The sequence below is a fragment of the Schistocerca serialis genome, chromosome 3 (assembly GCF_023864345.2).
Source record: "Schistocerca serialis cubense isolate TAMUIC-IGC-003099 chromosome 3, iqSchSeri2.2, whole genome shotgun sequence".
Lineage (NCBI taxonomy): Eukaryota > Metazoa > Arthropoda > Insecta > Orthoptera > Acrididae > Schistocerca > Schistocerca serialis.
The window spans coordinates 406933487-406958459 of record NC_064640.1 but is presented as its reverse complement, the minus strand read 5'-3'; the positions used below and the strand labels follow the sequence as shown (position 1 = coordinate 406958459).

At 41.6% G+C, this 24973-nt stretch overlaps 1 protein-coding gene across 1 annotated transcript in view; it reads right to left on the bottom strand.

Moving 5' to 3' along the window:
- LOC126471622 (organic cation transporter-like protein) overlaps positions 1–24973 on the bottom strand; it is a 206129-nt gene that overhangs the window by 48337 nt on the left and 132819 nt on the right. Inside the window, exons 7-8 of the mRNA XM_050099858.1 lie at positions 16496–16806; positions 4036–4161 (exon numbers count right to left, since the gene is read on the bottom strand). Of these exons, the coding sequence (XP_049955815.1) occupies positions 4036–4161; positions 16496–16806 (437 nt within the window). The remainder of the gene's footprint in view (positions 1–4035; positions 4162–16495; positions 16807–24973) is intronic.

Here is a 24973-nt window from a genome sequence, read left to right as displayed (position 1 = left end):
TTTTCCGCGTCCCCCCGACATGCTTTATATACCCTCCACTGCTAGTGCTGCCACCTGCCGTCTGTGAATGATTATTCCACGTTGACATCGAAGATAGGCAATGGTCACATTAACGTAACGATGTGTATATTCCACTGAAAGGCGAATATGTGGAGAAGGACTAACAACAGCACCAAGTTTCATGGTCGCAGCTTAGTTTTTCAAGATGTTAAAACTGTATGACTACCCCTCACATAGATAACTGAAATCCAGTGAAATAAGTAATATGTGAGATATGTTATTAACAAAAACTATACTGGAAAGTGGTCTCTGAATGAAACCGGTCGTACAAATAAAAATAACTTATTCAATAGATTCACATGTTACAATATGTCATTTCTATTAAATAACTGCACCTCACAGAAATGAATATTTCGCTTCTTTCACGCCTTTTTACTTTAATACAACTAGTGCGCTGGTGTTCAACAAAGTCACGACAATTCCCCAGCACATTCTGCACAAGACACAGTCACACAACCTACTTCTTCGGGCTATTGGTTTTTGTTCTTACTCTTTGTATTCTCATGAGCTGATGCTGGAAGAATCTGTTCAGAGACTTGCATTGTCCATTGTTTGCACCATCTATTGGGAAAAAGCCCACATATTCGGTTCAATACCTAGGAAATTTTTATTAATCCGGCGGCTATATAATGTCTATCCTTCAACTTGATCTTCAGGTATTCGATGGAGAACTATACAATAAACACACGCAATTATATCTTTAGCTGAGCTCTAAAATAAGACAGAGTTGCACATCACCTGCCTGCTGTCGTATCAGATAGAAACTGAACCCAACTGGTCATTCTGTAGATACAGTTCCTGAAATTTCCAATGGAAAACTCATGCGCTGATCCAAAAAGACTTCTCCATAAATCGATGTTACTCGTTATATTGTCTCCACTGGTACCACCCGTCAAACCACCTCCAAGAAATAAACTCATTTGTCCTGTCTCGACCCGACAGAAAATACCTTAAACGATCAACCTTGCCGTCCTGGGGTGGCTTCCGGCCTTCAGCGATATGGACAGCAGTTAATTACGTGCAAACAACACCGGAGATGTATCTCTGGAGAGGCCAGAATAACATACGGATCCTGAAGAGAGGCAGTAGTCTTTTCATTAGTTGCAGGGGTAACAGTCTGGATGAATGACTGACCTGGCCTCGAACCAATAGCCAAGATACCCTCGTATGTTAGTACTACAAACGGCTGAAAGCAAGGGGAAACTACTGGAGTTATATTTCCCGAGTACATACAGCTCTACTGTATAGCTTAATGTGATAGCATCCTCTTGGACAAAAAATTTCTGAGGTAAAACAGGTGAAGGGGGCATTACTAAGGAAGCTGCAGTCATCAGAAAAAACTAATCTGTTTTTCTACTGGATGAGGGTGGAACGTTATATTCCTTAATCGGGTACGTAGGTTAGAGAAATTAAAAAAAAATTAGCGGTTAAGCTGTAGTTAGATTTAGTGGGAATTAGTGAAGTGCAGTGGCATGAACAACAGGACATCTAATCAGGTAAGTACGGGGTTATCAATACAGAATCAAATGCGGGTAATGTAGGTGTAGATCCGATAATGAATAATTAAGTAGGATTGCTGACGAACTAATGTAAACAGTGGGGAAAACGTTTTATCATAGCCAAGACATACGCAAAATCAAGTCCCATGTGAAATAGTATAAGTTTCTATGCCTGCTACTCTGCAGATGATGAAGAGATTGAAATAATGTATGATGATATAAAAGAAATCATTCAGATAGTAAAGGGAGACGGAAGTTCATGATGGCGGACCACAACTCGACAACAGAAAGAGATGGAGAAGGAGAAGGAAAAATAGCAGGCGAACATGAACTGGGAAGGGGGGGGGGAAGGATTAAGCGGAAGAAACTCGGTAAAATTTTGAGCAGAGGATAATTTAATCATCGCAAGCACTAGTTTTAGGAATCATGAAAGAAGGCCGTATATGTATAAGAGACCTGGGGACATTGGAAGGTTCCAGGACGCTTGTAAAATGGTAAGACAGAGATTTCGAAACCAGATATTAAACTGTAGACAATTCCAGGGGCAGAGTAAAACCGAGAAACTGCTGCAGAAAGGTAGGATTTGGGACATGGATAAGCTGAAAGAACCAGAAATTGTTGAGAACGTTAAAGGGAGCAGTAGGCAAATGTTGACTGAGAAAAGGGAAAATAAAACAACTGAAGACGAATTTGCATCTTTCAGAGACTGAACAGTGAAGACGCCAGAGGATCAATTAGGCTAAAAGATGAAACTCAGTAGCGATCTTTGGATAATACACGAGGTATTAAATTCAACTGATGAAGGGAGAAGTTATTACAATCCAGCTGTCATTCTCACTTTTATGTGACTGACAGAATGTACAAACAGGCTAAGCAAGAATGGATAGCAGAGAAATTCAAAGTTGTTGAAGCATACGTGACTATCGAAATGATAGATGCCACCTGTAGGAAGAATGAAGACACCTTTAGAGAACACAGAAGCAGCTGTGCGAATATCAAAAGGTCAGATGGCAAGCCAGTACGAAGTAAAAATTGAAGGCTGAAGGGCTGAGATAATATATAGATGGGCTATGCAAAGGGAACTAAATTGATGGCAATATTAGGAGGAGGAAATAGATAAAGGGGAGACGGTAGTTATCACGTTGCATGAAGAATTTGGTAGAGCACTGAAAGAAAGTCGAAACAAGGCATCTGAAGTTAACGACATTCCCTCAGAATCATGACAAAACTATTCCACAAGGTATGCAACATACATCAAGACAAGCGTAATAACGTCAAACTTCAAGATGAATGTAATAACTGCAGTTTCAAAGTAGGCAGGTGTTGAGAGGTGCGAGTATTACAGGACCATCAAAGTTCCAAAATACCGACACGAAAGCTGACTCCATATAACCGACTAGGACGTGCACAACACTTCGCTCCGATGACTCACATCAGCGGTGGAGGCTCACATGACCACATGGTATCAGTCCTACACCATCTGTTCGTTCCAAATCATCCAGTGCACTCTTTCAAGGGGGTTACTTATATTTTGTCCGGTGAGTTTATGAACTCTTACTGGTATACTATGTTGCATCATCACTTTTGGATCCCAAACTTCTCTGTCCAATTTCCCCCCCCCCCCCCCCCTATCCGTCAACCCTCACAGCTACGACCACAAACGTCTAAGAGCCAGGAATCTAAATCTGCAGGTTTGTTGTATCAAACCCTACATCTGCATAGACAAAGTAACAGAGTAGCATCGGGTTTATACGCTGTTGAAAACTAGACAATTGCTATTCAGAGCCTTTCTTCCACTACTGACCGACTTTCCCTTAATGGACACCCCTCTCCCGTAGTTTCCTTTTTTCACGTAAAAGCACACTTGGAAGGCTGTTTCCCAAACAGAATGTAATCTATGTGCATCATTTAATGTAGGACATAAACCTGAATACAATGGCAGTCACAAGCTCTATGTTGCAAATTTATTGTAGATCTTCAGTTCTATAAATGCTGGAAACTAGAAGCGTTATTTCCTAGTAACTGTTCGAAATCATAATTTCCAGTCCCGAAATATCACATCATTTTGTTAACAGAAGTTAAGAAAGAGTTAATTTAAATTTACATACTCGAATATCAAGAATGGGAAATAAATACAGATGCAGGTAACAATGTGAGGTCAGTCATATAGACAAAAAAAATTAATTTTGGTGCTTCGATTGTTTAGTCGTATTGACACGTCCACTGAATAAGGTAGTGTAACAAATGACAACCATCAAAAATGAATAATGAATCACTACAAGATTTCAACATTATGTCATATCTAGTAATTTTGTTAGATTTAGTAACAATTTCTTCACAGAGAATCAATAAATTTTACTAGTTATTACAGCTATGTTGAGATTTAATGTTTCGTGCTTCTTTCCAAATATAAAGAGGCAATCAAATTTTTTAACTGGAGGCTTATGAAACGTACAATTCACAGTGTGATTCATACCTTTTGGAAAAGCTGTGATAAGGAGACAACACATAATTAAAATGATCTGCCCAATCATAACACTGCGTTTTCGTCCCAGGCGAATAACAAACAGGCATAGTATTGTTCCTGGAATTCCAACAACCCCTAAAAAGAAAACAAAGAACAATAGTTATTACAACATACTTGTTATACTGAAGTTGCACAAAAGCTTAAAAATGTAAATTTTATTTTAATCAACACTATCTTGCAAACTGAAAAATTTCATTGTAAGAATTGTTCTCACCTAGAAAGTAAGGCTCACTTTCTGTTTTACTATAACATACGTGAACTACAAATGAGAAAGCGAAAATATAGTCATTTTTGCTACAAATGATTCAAAATACAGTCGTTGAAACATCATCGAGACATCTACAGAGAATATACATCGTGTATATTCGAAATTTAGGAAAAAATAATTAGCTGTTGCTGGCTAAAGAGAAGCTGTTAATTTTGAAGTTCCAGTGATGCACGGAAAAACAAATGCTTTGTGGCTTTCCAACACAGAAAGTGTTGTAATAAGTTTTGTTTCACAGTTGTCCTGATCTGTTAATTTCACACCGTTAAACAGATATAGGTCTTTCTCAAATCTGGTTATCAGCCAGAGAAAGTGTATGCTCGATGTCGATGAAGTCTGGAATACACGGTTTTCCATCTAAGATAAAAAAAGAGGCATACTAAATTTAAAAAAAAATCTTAATAGTAGAGGCAATAGGTAACGCTATAAATAAGCAGCACTGTCTGTTATGAGATCTTATTCTTCACATAATTAGCCCCAAAACTATATATTACAGTTATTTGTTTTATTCCTGAAATTACGTTGTATAACTCGCTATTAATTACGTGCTATATGTACATCCTAAAAAGGAAATTTGGAACAGGGTTGCTGACATGCGCTAGAAAAATAGAACTGAACGTTTGTGATGTGCTAATAGGTTTTGAGGGTGTCAACTGAGAGATCACATTATTTACATATTAAAACTGGGTATTGTTAGGGTTCAGACACTTTTGTTATACATTTTAATAATTTTTCTCCGTTAATAGCTATTTTTGGGAAAACTGTTGTTTGCTTGTATTTGTGAACATATTTTAATGTCTTGATATGCTTCATAAAATGAAAGTGCCTTGTTTCAGTCATTATTAACATCATGCAAATTTCAGGTACTCTAGTACCGTAGTCAACAAATTTATTGCAAAATTATCCATTTTGTGTAAATTCTTAACTTCCAAAGTTTATTACTAAATATCACACAAACTCAAAATCACTGGTCTTCTTGTAAGCGCCATAATATGTAAAACGCTTGCAAGTGAATGAAAATGAATAACATAAAACATATAATTGTATCACCGAGTACCACACGTGATGTGGCGCAGGCTTTGCGAGAAGTAGAGCAGTTGAGAGTTGAGTTGAACAGAGACCAACAGTTGAGAGTTCCAATCCGTTCTGAGACGAAATGTATGGAAGTTTTTCAGTGGGAACACTACGAACTGTTAAGTAAGATCAAATGAATAAACAACTTGTATTACTCAGGGCGCTGTTTTTGAAGTGTAATCCTTATTTAAATTACAATCTTATGATTTACAATCTCAGTTTTGTAGTAGTTAAAAAAATCTGCCTAGAGATCTGAAGCTGCAGCTTGACGTAACGTTACCAACATCTTGAACAATAATTACATAAAGTAATGTTTTTCGGGCAACGAAGAGAAAATAATGAAATAGCTTTGTAGTTCATTTCTCAGTGAGTCTTCTAAGACGATTTGTTAATCACACTTAACTCGCATTACAAGCAACTGATGCACTCAAATAACAGTCAGTATAAAACAGCTTTGGGTAACCCCATATCCCAAATAATTTTCGTACTGACATTGGATGGAGGGGAAGCAAAGAAGAGAGGTATTAAAGTCTGTAGTACGTTTATTAAACACGCTAATTAATCTTTAATCCTACAGAAGTAATTTTGCCATTTTACTGTTGCTTGTTCTGAACAAAACCACAACGACAATACGATTCAGTTTTGTCTTGCTCTATCTGACGATGGAAATTTGACAAGATAATGAATTGTTTCTTACTACAGGCCGTCCATTTCTTCCCATTTATCGCGATTTAGGTACAGTAACGAAAAAAATTATGAATATGAAGTCATAATCAGATAATAATATGCAGAATTTTAAGTGACAAAATTCGAACGCCAACACTTTTGGATTCTGTTAATTGGTGAGAAGGATATTACAGAAATAGTTATATAGCCGCGCAATGACTAGACAGAGTCGTTACTGTCAAACAGAATATTAAATTTTCGTCTGATAAGTACACATAGTACAAGTATTGTGATATGGCGTGGACAATTTCGAGTTAAGTAAGTTCTAATATACAACTTTCATATTACTTTCAGATACTTGATTTGTCAACAATGGTACAGTGATACGATGGGTGATTGTCATATTATGGTTTAGAACTACACTACTGGCCATTAAAATTGCTACACCACGAAGATGACGTGCTATAGACGCGAAATTTAACCGACAGGAGGAAAATGCTGTGACGATTAGCTTTTCAGAGCATTCACACCAGGTTGGCGCCGGTGGCGACACCTACAACGTGCTGACATGAGGAACGTTTCCAACAGATTTCTCATACACAAACAGCAGTTGATCGACGTTGCCTGGTGAAACGTTGTTGTGATGCCTCGTGTAAGGAGGAGAAATGCGTACCATAACGTTTCCGACTTTGATAAAGGTCGGATTGTAGCCAATCGCGATTGCGGTTTATCGTATCGCGACATTGCTGCTCGCGTTAGTCGACATCCAATGACTGTTAGCAGAATATGGAATCGGTGGGTTCAGGAGGGTAATACGGAACGCCGTGCTGGATCCCAATGGCCTCGTATCACTAGCAGTCGAGATGACAGGCATCTTATCCGCATCGCTGTAAAGGATCGTGCAGCCACATCTCGATCCCTGAGTCAACAGACGGGGACGTTTGCAAGGCAACAACCATCTGCACGAACAGTTCGACGACGTTTGCAGCAGCATGGACTATCAGCTCGGAGACCACGGCTGCGGTTACACTTGGCGCTGCATCACAGACAGGAGCGCCTGCGATGGTGTACTCAACGACGAACCTGGGTGCGCGAATGGCGATGACCTCAGAAGTCCCATAGTGCTCAGAGCCATTTGAAGTATCGTGTCGGACGTCTTTTGCGGGGCGTAGTGCAGCAACTCGACGTGCCACGGACTCAACAAGTTGTTCAAGTCCCCTGTAGAAGTATTGAAGCATGCTGCCTCTATAGCTGTCCATATTTGTGGAATTGTTGCAGGTGCAGGATTTTGTGCACGAACTGACTTTCTTGATTATGTGCCATAAATGTTCGATGGGATTCATGTCGGACAATCTGGGAGGCCAAATCATTCGCTCGAATTGTCCAGAATGTTCTTCAAACCAATCGCGAGCAACTGTGGCCTGGTGACATGGCGCATTGTCATCCATAAAAATTCCGTCGTTGTTTGGGATCATGAAGCCCATGAATGGCTGCAAATAGTGTCCAAGTAGCCGAACATAACCATTTCCTGTAAATGATCGGTTCAGTTGGACCAGAGGACCCACTTCATACCACGTAAACAAAGCCCACATCATTATGGAGCCACCACCAGCTTGCACAGTGCCTTGTTGACAACTTCGGTTAATGGCTTTGTTGGGTCTGCCCCACACTCAAACCCTACCATCAGCTCTTACCAACTGAAGTCGGGACTCATCTGACCAGGCCACGGTTTTCCAGTCGTCTAGGGTGCAGGCTATATGGTCACGAGACCCAGAAAGGCGCTGCAGGAGGTATCGTGCTGTTAGCAAAGGCATTCGCGTCGGTCGTCTGCTGTTATAGCCCGTTATCGCCAAATTTCCCTGCACTGTCTTAACGGATACGTCAGTCGTACGTCCCACGTCGATTTTTGCGGATGTTTCAAGTACTGTTGCTTGTCTGTTAGCACTGATAACTGTTCGTAATCACTGCGGCTCTCGGTCGTTAAGTGAAGGCCTTCGGCCAGTGTGTCGTGCGTGGTGAGAGCAATGCCTGATATGTGGTATTCTCAGCACGCTCTTGACGCTGTGTATCTCGGAATATTGAATTCCCTAACGGTTTCAAGAGGCGCCATGTGGTAGGTCTATACCGCATACAAGGAAAGTGGAAAACATCTTCCCCTAAGTCAAAACGACGATGGAAGCATTTGCTGAGTGATCATGACAGACAGTCACTGAAGAGGACGACGTCTGCAAAAGTCACTGCAGAAGTGAATATCGCTTTCGCGAACCCTGTTAGCATAAAAAAAACACAAAGGATGATCATAAGTTGGAATTGCAGGGAGAGCTGGAACTCCAAAATCACTCATTAGTGATGCAGATGACTGTAACTGGAAAACGTGGTGCCGAAGCCATAAAACAAGGTCTGTAGAGCAATGTAAGAAAGTCATTTGGTCGGAGGAGTCTTGTTGCACACTGCTTCCAACTTCGGGTCGAGTTTACATCCCAAGATTGAAACATGGTGGTGTTCGGTGAGTTCGTCAATCATATCGTCGTATTCCATGCACCCCATGGTTCCTCTACAAGGTCGCATTACTACCACGAATTATGTGACCGCTTTGACTGATCTGGTTCTTCCCATGGTGCAATGTTTGTTTCCGAATGGTGCCGTGTTCCATGACAGTGGCCCTATTCACACAGCTCGCATCTTCCCTGTCGCCAGATCTCAATATTATTAAGCCTTTGCGGTCAACTTTGGAGAGAAGGATACCTGAACTTGCCACTATTTTACAGGAAGAATGGTATAAGACCCCTTTGAAACCCACAGGAGTTGTATTTATCTATTCCGAGACGAATGGAAGCTGTTTTGAATGTGAGAGGGTTACCTACACCGTATTAGGCATAGTTTTTGGCTTTTCTATATTTCATCCACCCCTTATATATCTGAGGAAGCTTTATAGGCTACCTGCCGTTCTCGCACTACATAAACGGTTTAGGAGACTACCTCAGCAACCGTCTTAGATTGTTTGGAAGATGACGATGTCGTTTATTATCTAGTGAAGTGATCAGATTGTCAAAATGAGTTATAAAATTATTTAGACAATATATTTGCACCGCGCGAAAAGCGGCAATAATTGATCCTGCACCATAAAGAGTGTGAGATCCTCCAGCACGTACTAAGCATTGAGGTATCCAAGGACGACTCACGACTCACTCCCGCCCTCTCAGCTTAACTTCCACCAGCATCTCTCTCCTGTCTTCCAAAGTTCTTTTCTATTTTTTTAATTTACTGACTTTCGGAACGTGCGCATACAGCTGTCTCAAATCCTAAACTTCTAAGAGGCCCCTCTTGCATATTAATGGACTAGCACACCTGGAAGAAAGAATTGTATTGTCTTTGGTGCGAGGACTGGTTTGATGCAGCTTTCCATGCTAATCTGTTCTGTTATAGCCTCTTCATCTCTGCATAATTACCGAAACCTACTAAACTTAACTCCGTCCGAACAGGCCTTGGAAGGCCCAACGGTACCGATCGGCAGCCATGTCATCCTCAGACCACAGGCGTCACTGGATGTGGATATGGAAGGGCATGTGGTCTGCACACCGCTCTCACAGCCGTATGTCAGTTTACGATACCGAAGTCGCTACTTCTCTGTTCAAGTATCTCCTCAGTTTGTCCCACAAGGGCTGAGTGCACCCCGCTTGCCAACAGCACTCAGCAGACCGGATGGTCACCCATCCAAGCGCTAGCCCAGCCCGACAGCGCTTAACTTCGGTGACTTGACAGGAACCGATGTTACCACTGCGGCATGGCCGTTGGTTACTATAACCTATACGCATCTGTATTTAAGCCTTGGTCTCCCTCTACATTTCTTACCCGCACAGTTCCTTCCATTACTAAGTAGACGATTCCTTGATGCCTCAGGATGTTCCTAACAACCGAGCCCATCATTTACTCAAATTGTGCGATAAATTTGTTTTTTCCCATGCGATTCACTATTTCCTAATTAGTTATTCGATCTCCCCATCTAATCCACAGCATTTTTCTACGCTGCCACATTTCAAAAGCTTCTATTTTCTTCTTGTCTGAATTGCCTATCGTCCACATTTCACTTCTAATCAAGGGTACACTCCAAATAAATACCTCCAGAAATACTTCCTAACACTTAAATTTATATTAGATGTTAACCAATTCCTCTTTTTCAGAAATTGTTTGGTTGCTATCGTCTTGCATCGTCAGTTTTCTTGTTGCCCAAATGCCAAAACCGCTCTTCTACTTTTAGTGTCTGATTTCCTAATCTAATTCCTTCAGCATCGCCTGATTCAGTTCTACCACATTGTATTATTCTTGTTTTATTTTTGGTGAAGTTCGTCTTATAACCTCTTTTCAAGCACTAACCACTCCGTTCAACTGCTCTTCCAAGTTCTTAGCCATCTCTGACAAAAATACAGTGCCGTCGACGAACCACAAAGTTTCGCTGAACTAGCACTTCTGGAAGAAATGGTATCGCGGAGGAATTCTTTAGTCATAGCGTAAGGGGGGAGGGGTGGTGGGAGCTTCCCAGAAGTTTCGAAGGTAGGAGAGGTACTGGCAGAAGAAGGCGCGGCTCATAATTTCCTTACTGGGAAAAGCTGCGACATTTACCGATCGGAACTAATCTAGACGCAGACCGGTCTTTCACTGCAGCCAAGATTTCAGGAAAAGGGGGGGGGGGGGGTCGAGGGAGGTGGAGAGACTGGGAGCAATATCACACTCCAGCCACAAGTTTACACACATCTTTCCGTTTCATACTCACCCACTTAGTAACACCAGAAGCTAAATCCGCGATAGGATCTATAGGTAGTACATTTATCTACTGATGTCACGTTTCCCGACACTTCTTCGCAACAAATCGTACTAAAAAAATCGTTTCGGAGAGTGATCATTAATGCTTCACTATATGCTTAATGTTTTTCGTGTTTTCAAATCTAAACTTAGACGTTTAATGCTATGTGTGTGTTCATGTCACGGCGTTTATGAGTCCGCGAGACGAAATAGTGATGTTTCCGTGACGTGACGGGTCTTGTGCTGTGATTGGCTGACAAGAAGCAAAACAAGTTGTTACCATGTTGACTTGCTTGCGAACTAGTCCACCTATAAAAATATGCAGTTTAAGTGATAAACTATACTAAAGATCTCTTCGAAACGCGTCAATTTGTAGTGCTAAAGTATCAGAAATTGTGATGTTGGTATATGAACATTTTACCACTAATTTTAAGCACCTCATTTAGTAGGTTAAATAGGTACTTACAACAAATTATTTCGTTTCGTCTATTAACGAACGGTTTTCTTACCCTAATTGATTTGTTTATGGATGAAATCAACTTGTCTCCCCTTCTGTGCTGTAAAATTAATTTCATTAAAATTTAGATGATTCAATAGTTCTTTTTCAAGCTCATGTTTTGCCTAATAAATTGCACACTAAATTCATGTTGTCTTCTTTTTAGATTCCCGGTACGCTGTAGTTATTCGTAAGAAAGTGAAACTCAAAATACACTCACAAAAAGAAACTTGGTAATAACGATAACGGGACTTTTTTCCGACGCGTATTTCCTCTATTCATTCGTGAAACTCCCGCTATGTGGTGTCATTTAATGTTGCAGTCAAGAAGGCCAGAACCTCCTCGGTTACAATATTCTAGTGCTCTCCATGGAGACATTTACAAACTTATTGCTACAGCAGATAGAATTATCAATGACAGAGACAAAAAACTACGGCATCTAAGTCACTGTCAAAACATTCATACTAAATGTCGGTTGATGACACATCAAAGCATAATAGCGATATAGAGAGACAAGGACTCGATAAAGAAGTTTTAGCCAGTTTCTTCATTCTTTTTTTATGTAAGCAGCGGAACGTGAAAGTCGTGTGGAAGTTGGTAGGGCCGTCGGCTCACGTTGACGTGCATGCAGACGGGTTATCAAACGTTACGAGATGAAGCACCATCGGCACACGACACTAGTTGGTTAACGTAATTTTGCGCAATCAGCTCCGTTCACTCCTACTTGGCATGCAAACTATGCAGTTTGTTCACGGAAATGGACGCGCGTAGAATGCCTACGGTAGCTCTATTAGAAGGCACATTTCCTTTCTTGACCATATGCGTCATTTCCGTCTGTGGTATACATAAATAAAAACTTCAATATTTCAATATCGTGAACGTGTAAAAAGACAAAAATGAAAGGTACATGACCATTCAGCGAGGACATGAGCTTATAAAAGTTCACCAAATCGAAGAAACTCATTCCTGACAGAAGAGTGCACATATGCTAGGGTTATCCGGAAACTAACGTACAAGGCATGTAGCTTAGCATGAAATATCCGTGGTGGAAGTTGGTACCACTGCCGTGTGGCGGGAAGTCAGCGGAAGGAACGAGCATTCCCGACAATCAGTGCTCGTCGGTTAGTGTTGTGGTGACTGTTAGAAATGAGCGTTCTCATTCCGGCTCCCGCCAAGTGCGAAGTGCGCGTTGTAATTCGCTATTTAAATGCTAAGGGCAAGAACGCCGTTGTGATTCATCGCGAAAATGTTTCAGTTTATGGAGAGGACGTAATATCAAGGCAGCATGTGACGAAATGAGTACGGAATTTCAGTGTTTGAAAGACGGAAATTCACGATGAATACAGAAGCGGAAGGCCGTCTTTTGTGTTTGATGTGGTGCAGAAAATTGAAGAACATCTTCTCTCCGATCGCCGTTCGACAATTGACGACCTGCATGCAGTTTGTCCGAACATTTCACGAACTGTTGTTCATGAAATCGTAACTGATCGACTAAATATCGCAAGTTGTGTGCGCGACGGGTGCCCAAAATGCTTACCGAAGCACATAAAATGAACTGAGTCAGTGCTGCTCACAAATTTCTTGACCGTTTTGAGACTGAAGACGAGGCTTTTCTCAACTCTATAGTGACAGGAGATAAAATTTTGTCGTATCATCATACTCCAGAGAGCAAACGACAATCAGTGTAGTGGCGCCATACTCATTCTCCTTCAGCCAAAAAATTTCGACACGCAAGTCGCCGAAGTGGCGTCAACTCGACAGACTTGCACCAGGGGAACGGTCTACCCGACGGGAGGGCCTAGCCACACGGCATTAATTTTTTAGCCAAACAATTAAAAACTCATCAAACAGCGAGGCAAATTATAGTATCAGCGTTTTGGGACGAAAAGGGGGTTCTACTCGTTGATTTTTTGGAAAGAGGTGAAACAATAAATGCTGCAAGATTTTGTGAGAACATGAAGAAACTTTGCATAGCCATGCAAAACAAATGTCGCGGGATGCTGTCAACCGGAGTCTGTCGCCTACATGACAAAGCGTGTCCGCACATCGCTCATGCAACACAAGAGTTATTGCCTTCGTTTGGTAAGCATATTTTAACCCACTCGTCTCACAGCCCCGATGTTCCACCAGTTCACTAAATTGAAGGAACACTTTTCATACGACGACGAGTTCAAAATCGAAGTGAAGAATTGCCTGAAAAAAGCGCGGGAGTCGTCTGTGACACAGGAATCAAAGAACTCGTCCTACGGATGACAAAATGTATTGAGATAAATGATGATTATGTAGAAAGACAATGCAAGACCTACACTACAATACATGTAAATTTTATAAAAATAAATTCATTTTTTGTACTTCAAAAGATTCTTGTAACCTCACTTTCCAGATTAGCCTCGTATTTACATAACATCAAATACACAGTATTACAGAAATTATTTCTACTAATTTCATAGGAAAGTCTCATAGTCTTTTAGAATATGCGAAAGTGAAAAGAAAAAACTGTATACAACAGGAGGATGCGAACCCTACAAAATTCTACCCTCACTTCCGGATCGTAGTGCCTCAACTAACTACACTACGCTGAAAATATGCCGCGATCGCCCTTGTATTTTGTCTTTCACTCTTCTAAAGACTGTAACTGTCGAAATATTAATTTACACTTAATTATAACAAATCCTAACAAGAAAGACACGTTTTCATTAATCTGCAAGGGTCGTTACCATAAAACATGTTACTCTTGTAACATGTGAGCTATAAAGCGAAAATAACTAAATACGAAAATTCTTTAACCATCAACATGAGGCTTCCCGTCACTTTGTTACAACATATCGTACAAGTAACGATCCGTTCTTGAGACATTCAATGTGCTGATGCTTAGAAACAGCATATATTCATAGGGTATAACGCATAATATAAAAACCACCAAATATGGGTTTCTACTGAATACGACAAATACAGTAGGGCGTCTTGCTTTCTGGCTCCGTTTTTGCTTCCTATTGGTTCTACTTTACGACATATGTTTCCGAAATGTCGCGGAACTCCTTTTGTGTTTCACGTGAAAAAATCGCCCCTCAACGTGAAATAACAGGGATTGAAATCACAAATAGCTCAGCCTGTGGAGGCTCATACGAGCTGTATTCTGTAGAAGCTACACCTCCAGGGCTACACTACAAAGAGCTATCGGGCATTTTAAGGCGCAACCTTCAGACCCGCTACTACCTGTTTAAGCAACGTCAGTCGATATCAACAGTTCCAACAATGCTTACTGCCAATATTCGTGTGGGAAATATTCGAAATGCGTCTGACAATTTAAATTCTATAATCAGTTGCTGAGAAACATATTTCATTATACAGGGTGAAAAGTATTTAAACTGACAAACACTTGGAGGTTGTAGGGGACATCAAAACAAATATTTTTCCCTAATGTCATTTTTCTGTATGAGGAGTATTTAAATCGGTTGAGGAAGATTTCTTTAGCAGCAAATTAATTAAACCAACAAACACTTTTCCATTTTTTATGACCAAGAGACAACACATTAACACAACCCAATTTCAATTACAGTAGATTTTCAAAAATGCCTCCATTGACACGTAAACGAAGGTTACACCAGCGGATCATGTTCTGTCTGACACGGGCAAAAACCCCAGGAATACTCTGAATTGTTCCTGCTGCTGCTGCTACTATCCAGGCAACGAGATCCTCTTCTGATGCAACAGGAGTTGTGTAAACAAGGTTGCGCATCTCTCCCCACACAAAAATTCCAGAGAGGACATGTCTGGGGATCGAACAGGTCATGGTACAGGACCACCTCTGCCAGTCCACGTTTCTGGGAACCGTCGGTCCACGAATCGACGCACACGACAATTGAAATGTGCCGGCGCCCCGTCATGTTGGAACCACATGCGTTGTCTTGTAGGGAGCGGGACGTCTTCCAGCAATTCTAGGAATGCTCTGGCGAGAAAATTGTAATAGTGCCTGCCATTTAATGGCCTAGGTAGCAGATACGGCCCAATTAAACAGTCTCCAACAACATCGACCCACACATTAACGAAGAACCGCACTTGATGAGCGCTAGTAATTGTGGCATGTGGGTTATCCTCACTCCAAGCATGTGAATTGTGCATGTTGAAGACTCCATCACGCCCGAACGTTCCTTCATCGGTAAACAACACAGAGGATGGAAATGTAGGATGCATTTCACACTGTTCCAGATACCACTGCGAAAACTGTGCTTTGGGTGGATAATCAACTGGTTCCAGGTTGTGGACACGCTGTATGTGAAATGGACGTAACAACTGCTCCAGAAGGACTGTTTTTACATTCGTCTGATTCGTCCCCATGCTACGTGCAATTGCACGAGTGCTGATTGAAGGATCCCGCTCCACATGCTGCAAGACAGCTTCCTCAAATTGCAGCGTTCTTACCGTGCGACGGCGTCCCTGTCCAGGTAATCTGCAAAATGACCCGGTCTGACGCAGACGTTGGTACACAGCAGCAAAGGTCGTAATGATGCGGGATACGGCGATTAGGATATTGTTGTTGATAAACCCGCTGTGCAGCTCGTCCGTTGTGGTGCGCTACGTGGTACGCACCAACGATATGAGTGTACTCACTCCCGGTGTATCGCTCCATTAGTAAACAGACACAATGAACTACTACACTGGTGGACAGCAGTTGCCTACAACTGAAGATCGTAATACGCCCTCCAACAACTGAAGATCGTAATACGGCCTCTACCGGTTTAAATCATCCTCATAGGAAAAAATGACATTAGGGAAAAATATTTGTTTTGATGTCCCCTACAACCTCCCAGAGTTTGTCGGTTTAAATACTTTTCACCCTGTATATTCTGGGGCAGCTCCGCCTAAGAGCCTTTAAGTATGAGCGCGCCTGAGCAGAAGTAAAACTCTGAGGGCGAATCATGAGCCGCGACTGGACAGCTCTGTCGGTAAACTATTTGCCCGCAAAAGGCAAAAGTCCCAGGTTCGAATTCCGTTCCGGCACATGCTTTAAATCTACCAGGAAATATGAAATGAGTGCAAACTCCGCGGCAGAGTGAAAATTCTTTCTGGAAATCGAGTCAAGGCTTCGCAATGTAACTCGAACTTACCTGCCATCGTGATGTTAAAAAATATGTTGCTTCCCATTCTGTCGAGAGACTGCGTGAAGGAGAAGAAGGTAAGGCCGGAGACGAACCAGGCTTGGCAGAGCACGCACATCCTGCGCCGCAGGGAGGTGGACCGGAAGAGCGCCGTGATGTCCGGCCGGGGCTGCTCCTCGGGCTGCTGGATCGCGGCTGGCAGGCGCTCCCGCACCGCCGCCGCGTCCAGCCGGTTGAGCTCGGCGCCACGCCTCAGCACACGCACCGCACACTCGCGGCGCCCCACCGCCAGCAGCCAGCGCGGAGACTCCGGCACCAGCCTGCACACACATTGCCGCAGGTCACGGCACATCCTGAAAGCCAGGAACCTACATCCACTCCCTACGGCACACAATGAGGTGACAAAGGTCATGCGACAGTTGTCGCGTACTCAAGGTATAAAAGGGCAGTGCACTTCCGGAATCGTCATTTGTACTCAGGTGATTCAGGTTAAAATATTTCCGACGTGATTATGGCAGCACGACGGAAATTACCAGACTTTTAACACAGAATGGTAATTGGAGCTAGAAGCATGGGACATTCCATTTCGGAAACAGTTAGGGAATTCAATATTCCGAAATCCACAGTATCAAGAGTGTGCCGAGAATACGAAATTTCAGGCATTACCTCTCACTCCGGACAACACAGTGGCCATCGGCCTTCACCTAACAACTGAGAGCAGCGGCGTTTGCATAGAGTTGTCAGTGCTGACAGACAAGCAGTTCTGCGCGCCGTAACCACCGAAATCAATGTGGGACGTACGACGAACGCATCCGTTAGGACAGTGCGGCGAAGTTTGGCGATAATGGGATATAGCAGCAAATCACCGAAGCCATTGCCTTTGCGAACAACACGATATCGCCTGCAGCGCCTCTCTTGGGCTCGTGGCCGTATCAACTGGTTCCTAGACGACTGGAAAACCGTGGCCTGGTCAGATGAGTCCCGACTTCAGTTGGTAAGAGCTGATGGTAGGGTTCGAGTGCGGCACAGACTCCACGAAGCCATGGACCCAAGTTCTCAATAAGGCACTGTGCAAGCTGTTGGTGACTCCATAATTGGGTGGACTGTGTATACACGGAATAGACTGAGTCCTCTGGTCCATCTGAACCGATCGTTGACTGGAAATGGTTATTGTTGGCTGCTTAGAGACCATCTGTAGTCATTCATGGACTTCTTGTTCCCAAACAATGATAGAATTTTTATGAATGTCAACACGCCATGTCATCAGGCCACAATTATTCGCGACTGGTTTGAAGAACTTTCTGGATAATTCGAGTGAATGATTTGGCCACCCAAATCGCCCGACATGAATCTCATCGAACATTAATGGGACATAATCGAAAGGTCACTTTGTGCACAGAATCCTGCACCGACAACATTTTTGCAGTTACGGACGGCTCTATAGGCAGCATGACTCAATGCTTCTGCTGTGGACTTCCAACGCCTTGCTAAGTCCATGTCACGTAGAGTTGTTGCACTCCGCCAGGCAAAGTGAGGTTCGACACTATATTAGGAGGTATCCTGGGACTTTCGTCAGCTCAGTGCACAATGCAAACCATTTATGGTGTGTGTTTGAGGGTATCAAATGTATAACACTGTGCCAGTAAACATCTGGAACGCAATACAGCAGCAAACCTGTATTCAACAAGTCCTTCATACGTTTCCGGAGGTATGTGGCACCAGATGTCTACGCACAAGTCACACAAGCCCCATATTTACAGACCGGTTGTTTGTGCGCACTGAGTTGGCACCCGATAGCGTGACATGTGTCACTGCGATCAGATCAGGCGAGTTTGGCGGTCAAGACATCAATGTCAGTTCATAATCACGCTCCCCAAGCAACTATTGTGCGTTTTTGGTTCAACGATAGGGACAGTTATCGTACTAGTAGATGCCACTGCCATCAGGGAAGTCATGAAGTATGAATAGATGCAGGTAGTCTGCAGTAATGTTCACGTGGTCCACAACTGTCATGATGACATCGATTACTGCCACAAGTCCCACAGATATCCAGGTGAGTGTACCCCACAGAATAACAGCCCCCGCAGGCCTGCATCTTTGATGCAGTATATTTTTTGAATAGCCTTTTGCAAGGATAATGGTATGTCCAGCCACGACCATCGACCTGGTGTAACAAGAAACATGATTCATTCAAGCAGGCAATACGTTTCCATTGATTCATGGGCCAATCTCGATCTACAGGTACATCTACACACATACTCGGCAAGCCACTGTAGAGTCCCTTCAGCCTCCACTAGTCATATCCTTTCTTGCTCTGCTTTATTGAGTGAGGAAGAAATGACTGTCTGTGTGCATCTGTATGAGCCCTAATTTCTCATACCTTGTCTTCATGGTAGTAGGGAGACAAAGAGCTGAAGTTGGGACAGTCAGTATTGTCGCCAAATTTATTCAAGATGACGGCTTTCCCTGGCGGGGGGGGAGGGGGGGACATGTGGCAATATCACATGATGATGTCACCACCCCTACTCGCCCCCTCCCCCCACTTCCCCCTCCCCTCCCCATTTCTAAGCTGCTGGAAAGGAAGAATGTAAGGCACTGTTTTTATTTATTTACTTTATTTATTTTTGAGGGTGTTATACTGCTGCTGGACTGCCCTACTGCTATCTTCCCTTCCCCATTTGTTAATTGGCGGAAAACATTACGTTTACAATACAACAATATAACATACGCAAATTTCGTTTTATAAAAAGTATGGTATTTAAATTCTTGTTCTGTAGTCTGTTGTTTAAAATACAGCATTGCAAGATACGCAAATTTCGTCTTATAAAAAGAAAAGTATTTAAATTTTTCTCATTTAGTCTGTTGTGTGTATCAATAATTGTTACTCCTGCCTTGGAGAAAACGGTCTCTGCAGAAACTGAAGTCGTTGGAAAGAACAAATATTTAGTGGCCATTATAAGCAACATACCATCAGATTTTAGCCAATATTCTAATACACAAGCACGATTGTCTATTACAAGTTTTTCAAAATACTGACGTAGGTCAATTATGGAATCACTGATTTTTGTAACGACATCGACGTTATGCTGTTGCTGATTGGGCAGAAAAAGTAGATCATCTGATTTCAAACTGGTAGAAGTATGTGGGCTTTCAAAAAAATGATGTGGTGTGATGGCCCTCAACTACGTACCCTCAGACTCAGAGCTGAAATATTAAAAGTTTTGGCTGGTTTCGTTGTCTAGAGGCTGGGATACGTAGTTTCCGAATTGCAAGCCAAATACTACTGAGTCTACAGTATACAATATGAACATACACATGAATCAAATGGTCGAAGGTTCCTATCACTTTTCAATTGCGAATTTTGAACGTATTATAGACATTTATAAATGAAAGTTTGCAATTAAATAAAATCTGCAGGTACTATTTTAACGAATTTAAATGATGAGTACGATAGCAGAAGTACCTTTAACAATGCCCATTATTACTTTAAAACACTTATTGGTGTCGATGGTCCAGCAATTAAATAAAATATAAGTTGAATAACAGGGAAACAATAGATTCATGCTTCGCGTAATTAGTTATGAGCAACAACCTAGTTCGTGAGATATTCATTTCTAAAAGCATACTACGTCTTCACTGCAGAAGCCACGAAAATCTCACAAGTGCGCAAGTCGGCACTACGAAATATTTCTATCTCTCGTGACCACGCGCAAATTGCTCCACTCTCCAAGACTTTCCTGCGACCGTGCGTTTGTCGCGCCGTACCGTCCAGGACTCTCCCGCGACCTCTCCCATAGTGTCCAGAACTCCCCTGTCCTCTCTCGAAACGATGCTCCTCCCCCACTCCCAAACAGTCTCTCCACATGTCCTTTTTGGAACGATCGCTGTGATTGGCTAGAGCCCACCTGCCCTGTCTCCAAGCCAACGCACACTCACGAACATAATGAAACACATTCGAAATACTGGATTTACATTTAAATAGCTTCAAATTAAATAAAATTCCTACGGCTGGACCATAAACACGCTCTAACACACATTATTAAATACATAAATAAATTAAATAAACATATACCAAAGGAATACATCAGAAGTAAACCAATAGCCTAATGCCTCTGTGCTTTCTAAAACACAGTAAATAATTGACCAATTTCTTCATGAATAGTGTATATCGGATATAAACAAAGACATGGATGAATAGATATATTTATAAGCATGCTGCTACCGTTTTTTTTTTTTTCGTGTAACTGTGGAATACTTATGGCCTGACACGGTCGATAGCAATCGGCAACTTTGACCTCCAATAACTCATGTACTATTCAAGTTACATGCCTGTAATTTATACCAGTTTAGAATTACACTAATAGCCTTCTAAAGACATGTCGATCGACAAAATCGGATGAATTGTGTAAAGTCCGCAGCTCGTGGTCGTGCGGTAGCGTTCCGGGTTCCCGGGTTCGATTCCCGGCGGGGTCAGGGATTTTCTCTGCCTCGTGATGACTGGGTGTTGTGTGCTGTCCTTAGGTTAGTTAAGTTTACGTAGTTCTAAGTTCTAGGGGACTGGCGACCATAGATGTTAAGTCCCATAATGCTCAGAGCCATTTGAACCATTTTTTTGAACTGTGTAAGTAGGCTGTTTAGATTTTTATGTTGGTAACGCCGCGTTGCCCTCTGTATGAAAATCACTGACTGTGCTGTGTGCAGTCTGTGGCTGGTTTGCATTGTTGGAATATTTGCTATTGTAGTGTTGGGCAATTGGATGTGAACAGCGCATAGCGTTGCGCAGTTGGAGGCGAGCCGCCACCAGTGGTGGATGTGGGGAGTGAGATGCAGAGTTTTGAGAGCGGATGATCTGGACGTGTGTCCATCAGAAAAACGAAATTTGTAAGACCGGATGTCATGAACTGATATATATATATTACGACTTTTGAACACTATTAAAGTAAATACATTGTTTGTTCTCCATCAGAATCTTTCATTTGCTAACTATGCCGATCAGTAGTTAGTGCCTTCAGTAGTTAGAATCTTTTATTTAGCTGGCAGTATTGGCGCACGCTGTATTGCAGTAGTTTGAGTAACGAAGATTTTTGTGAGGTAAGTGATTCATGAAAGGTATAGGTTATTGTTAGTCAGGGCCATTCTTTTGTAGGGATTATTGAAAGTCAGACTGCATTGCGCTAAAAAAAAAAAAAAAAAAAAAAAAAAAAAGTGTCGGTTTACTGTTGATCAGAATAAGTAAAGAGAGAAATGTCTGAGTACGTTCAGTTTTGCTCAGCTGTTTGAAAATCAAATAACGTAAGTGGTTTACCAGCATTGTCATTCTTAATTTTTCTAAGGGGTTGTTTCAACCGTTTAGATTTTGGAAATTCGTTGCTGAGTGTTACTTGTATAATTTATGATCAGATACTAAACTTTAAACTAATAAACATACTGAAAATCTGATTGCACCATCAGAATCGTCGTGGAAATAGTGGTAATGTACATGTTTCTTTTTGAGGTATCATGATTCCTCTGGCTACTATTAATTTCTATATGAACTGTGAAATGTCTTCCATTAAGGTTTCACAAAGACCGCCATCTTTGGCACTCAGTGGCGTACAAATCTCCTTCATCGACACAAAGCCATTCCGCGACACAGCGTTAACATGGAATTCCCAGCCACGTGGCCGGCCTGGACCACGCGCTGTGGCTACTGGGGCTACCCCTCTTGCTCCGTCTAACGTACGGCATCACGCAGTCGCTGACGAGCCCCGGCTTGCGGCCACGACAACTCCGAACTTAGAATATTGTCAGGGTGCCATAACTCGCCCGTTACCTCATACGTATCAGAAGAAGTATTAGCACTGTTCATGGATGCCACTATTTCAGGTATTATTCTCGGTGTCGATGCGATGATAGAAGCATACTCTTTCTGAAGTAATTGTGCAGCTTTGTCTGCCTCTCGCAATGTCCCGGAAACAAGTTTTTTAAACCTAGGATATAATAATGTCACAAGCACGTTAAAAGTTAGCGTGTTAAATTGTATCAGTCTTTGATTGACTGATTTATTCAAGGAATCCACAACACTTCGTGCTTCATTAGTTATTAAGGTGCTTTCCAAATCTGACAACTTTTCAGGAATAGCTCGTATCAAAGGTATAATTAAGGATTCAGTGACGTATGACTCTTTTGAGACTGTTCTTGCTGCTACTTCAAAAGGTTCAAGAAGACCTATTATTTCCTGCATAGGCAAGTAATTTCCTACTGTGAGGAAAGGCAGTGCTTTTGAACTTTCGTTGATCGCAATCGCAAGCTCACTTTGTACTTCCAAGCAGCAAAGAAAAACTTTACAAGCTATACCAACTTGACTTGTTCTGGAAAGTACCGGTCACAAGAAGGAGCCATAACTCAGTAACTCAGCATGGATCAGTGAACATTTGATTGTGGTGTTTCTGGCAACTCATATCTGTTGTCTAAGTTATTAAAAACATTTTTCAAACCTTGATGGTTGGAATTTCTGAAGAGTTCTTTTTTTTTTTTTTGCGCCTCTTGCACTTTATATTCTTTTACTCATCCATGGTTCTCTAGTTTTTCACCTTAAATTAGTCGTATTCCCTGAATGTTTATATTCTTAGATGCAGATGGTACACTTCACAAACTGACTATTGTCCCCACTTTCTTGAAAAACTTCCACACAGACGATGAATTTTTAAGATTCATTTTGAAAACAGTAACAAAAAGCTCTATTTATGCACTAAACAAACGTAAATAAAATAACCTTGGAAGCGCTGGATTTCTTCAGCCAACAGAGACTATCTGCAACGCGCGAAAAATAGTGATCGTTTCATGTCGGCAGCCTTCCGAACACTTTTTGACGACTGTGTTCTTTGCCTCACTGCTACCAATGACAATGATTCAACATGTGTGGCACTATAGTTGCTTGACGAAGAGTAATCCTGTTGTTGTGTGGCGTTTAAATAAAGAAATTAGAGACAAAGAAGCCATTGTTGCCAAATTGAAGGGACCTCCTACGATAACCCAAAGAGCTAGAAGCGTTAGGTGCAGCATTCTTCCTCGTGACGCTGGAAAAATTGTTAGTCAGGTCGCAGGATGCTGTAAACTCAAAAAATAAAGAAAATAAAATAAAAATAATGGCGAGATAATTCACCCACTGCTCAAGTTTCAGACAAGGAGTTACAGCATTAACAGACAAGAGCTTAAGAAATATCTACAGGATACAGTATTTCCAAAAACATTTCCGGACATCCACCGTCAACTCTTGGCAAGAAGAGATTAGTTTTGTCTCAGATCCATTCAAACATTCACGTCTCACCCGCATTACTTATGAATAATGCATTGCAATACTTTAAAAGCATATAGTATGTAAATACAGCTGTATATTTTAACTATTATTTCCAGCCACCATACAAATAAAAAACTTGACGCTTGACAGGTTGGGCTTTTACAATATTCAGTTTTGCAGGAACTGGTGTTTCCTTAACGAACAAGAGCCACTAACCGAACACAACACATGCAGCCAACGTATGAACGATATTTGTGCCTCTACAAAAGCAGGGGCGTTAGGATTGCGTCAGTTTTTTGTGTTTTTGAACCACCTTATACATTAATTAACATATATAATTGAAAACACCTATAAGTACAATGAGGACTTAGAAACAAAAGAGGATGAGAGCGGGTGTGTTTAATTAATAACGATAGTAATAGTATTTATTTTAAAATGCATTATCCAGTAAAATCACAAACTCTTAACAAATCTTTAAAATGTCATTTTTTTCTCTACTAACTGCGTTGTATTAAAGCCTTATTTACATTTGTATTCCATGCTATATCTAATCATGCTCACACATTTGAAGATGGCAGTCCGTATAATGTGCATTCATGAATCCATGTTACTTACGTGTGTAATTGTTACTATAAGCATCTGGTCGGTACGAGATACGCACGACCGTGAGTTGTCATCACTAGAAGACAAACAAGACAATTCATTCTCTCACGTTCCCTACCCCACAGCAGCCAATCTATAAACGACATACATTTATAAACAGCATAGACTGGTTGAGGCGCTACCATATTTGATGTTGATTAAATACCTCCATGCAATCTACTTTCCCTCTTCACTCCACACGCAATGGACGTAATACGATCCGACAATTTTTGGGGTGCTAGTTAAAAAAGAATTACATTATAAACGATATGACTCTCAATAGTTAAATCAGACTACCGATAGTGCAGATGCTATCGGTTAATCGATAGTTTATCGATATTTAAAAACGTTGGACCAGAGTAAAGTTATGTCGCCTGTACTGTAGGAGGACTCTATCCCACAGACCACCAGTCGCAAGAGAGGGTTACTGTGTTGTTGTTTGATTCATTTTTTTTTTCTGCTGTAACACATCTAAGCTTTGTGCACCGCTATACATTTTGTTTATTTCCACCATGACATCAAGGTCTGTGTCAGGTTCTAAACTGACTTTAACATGTTTATATCCA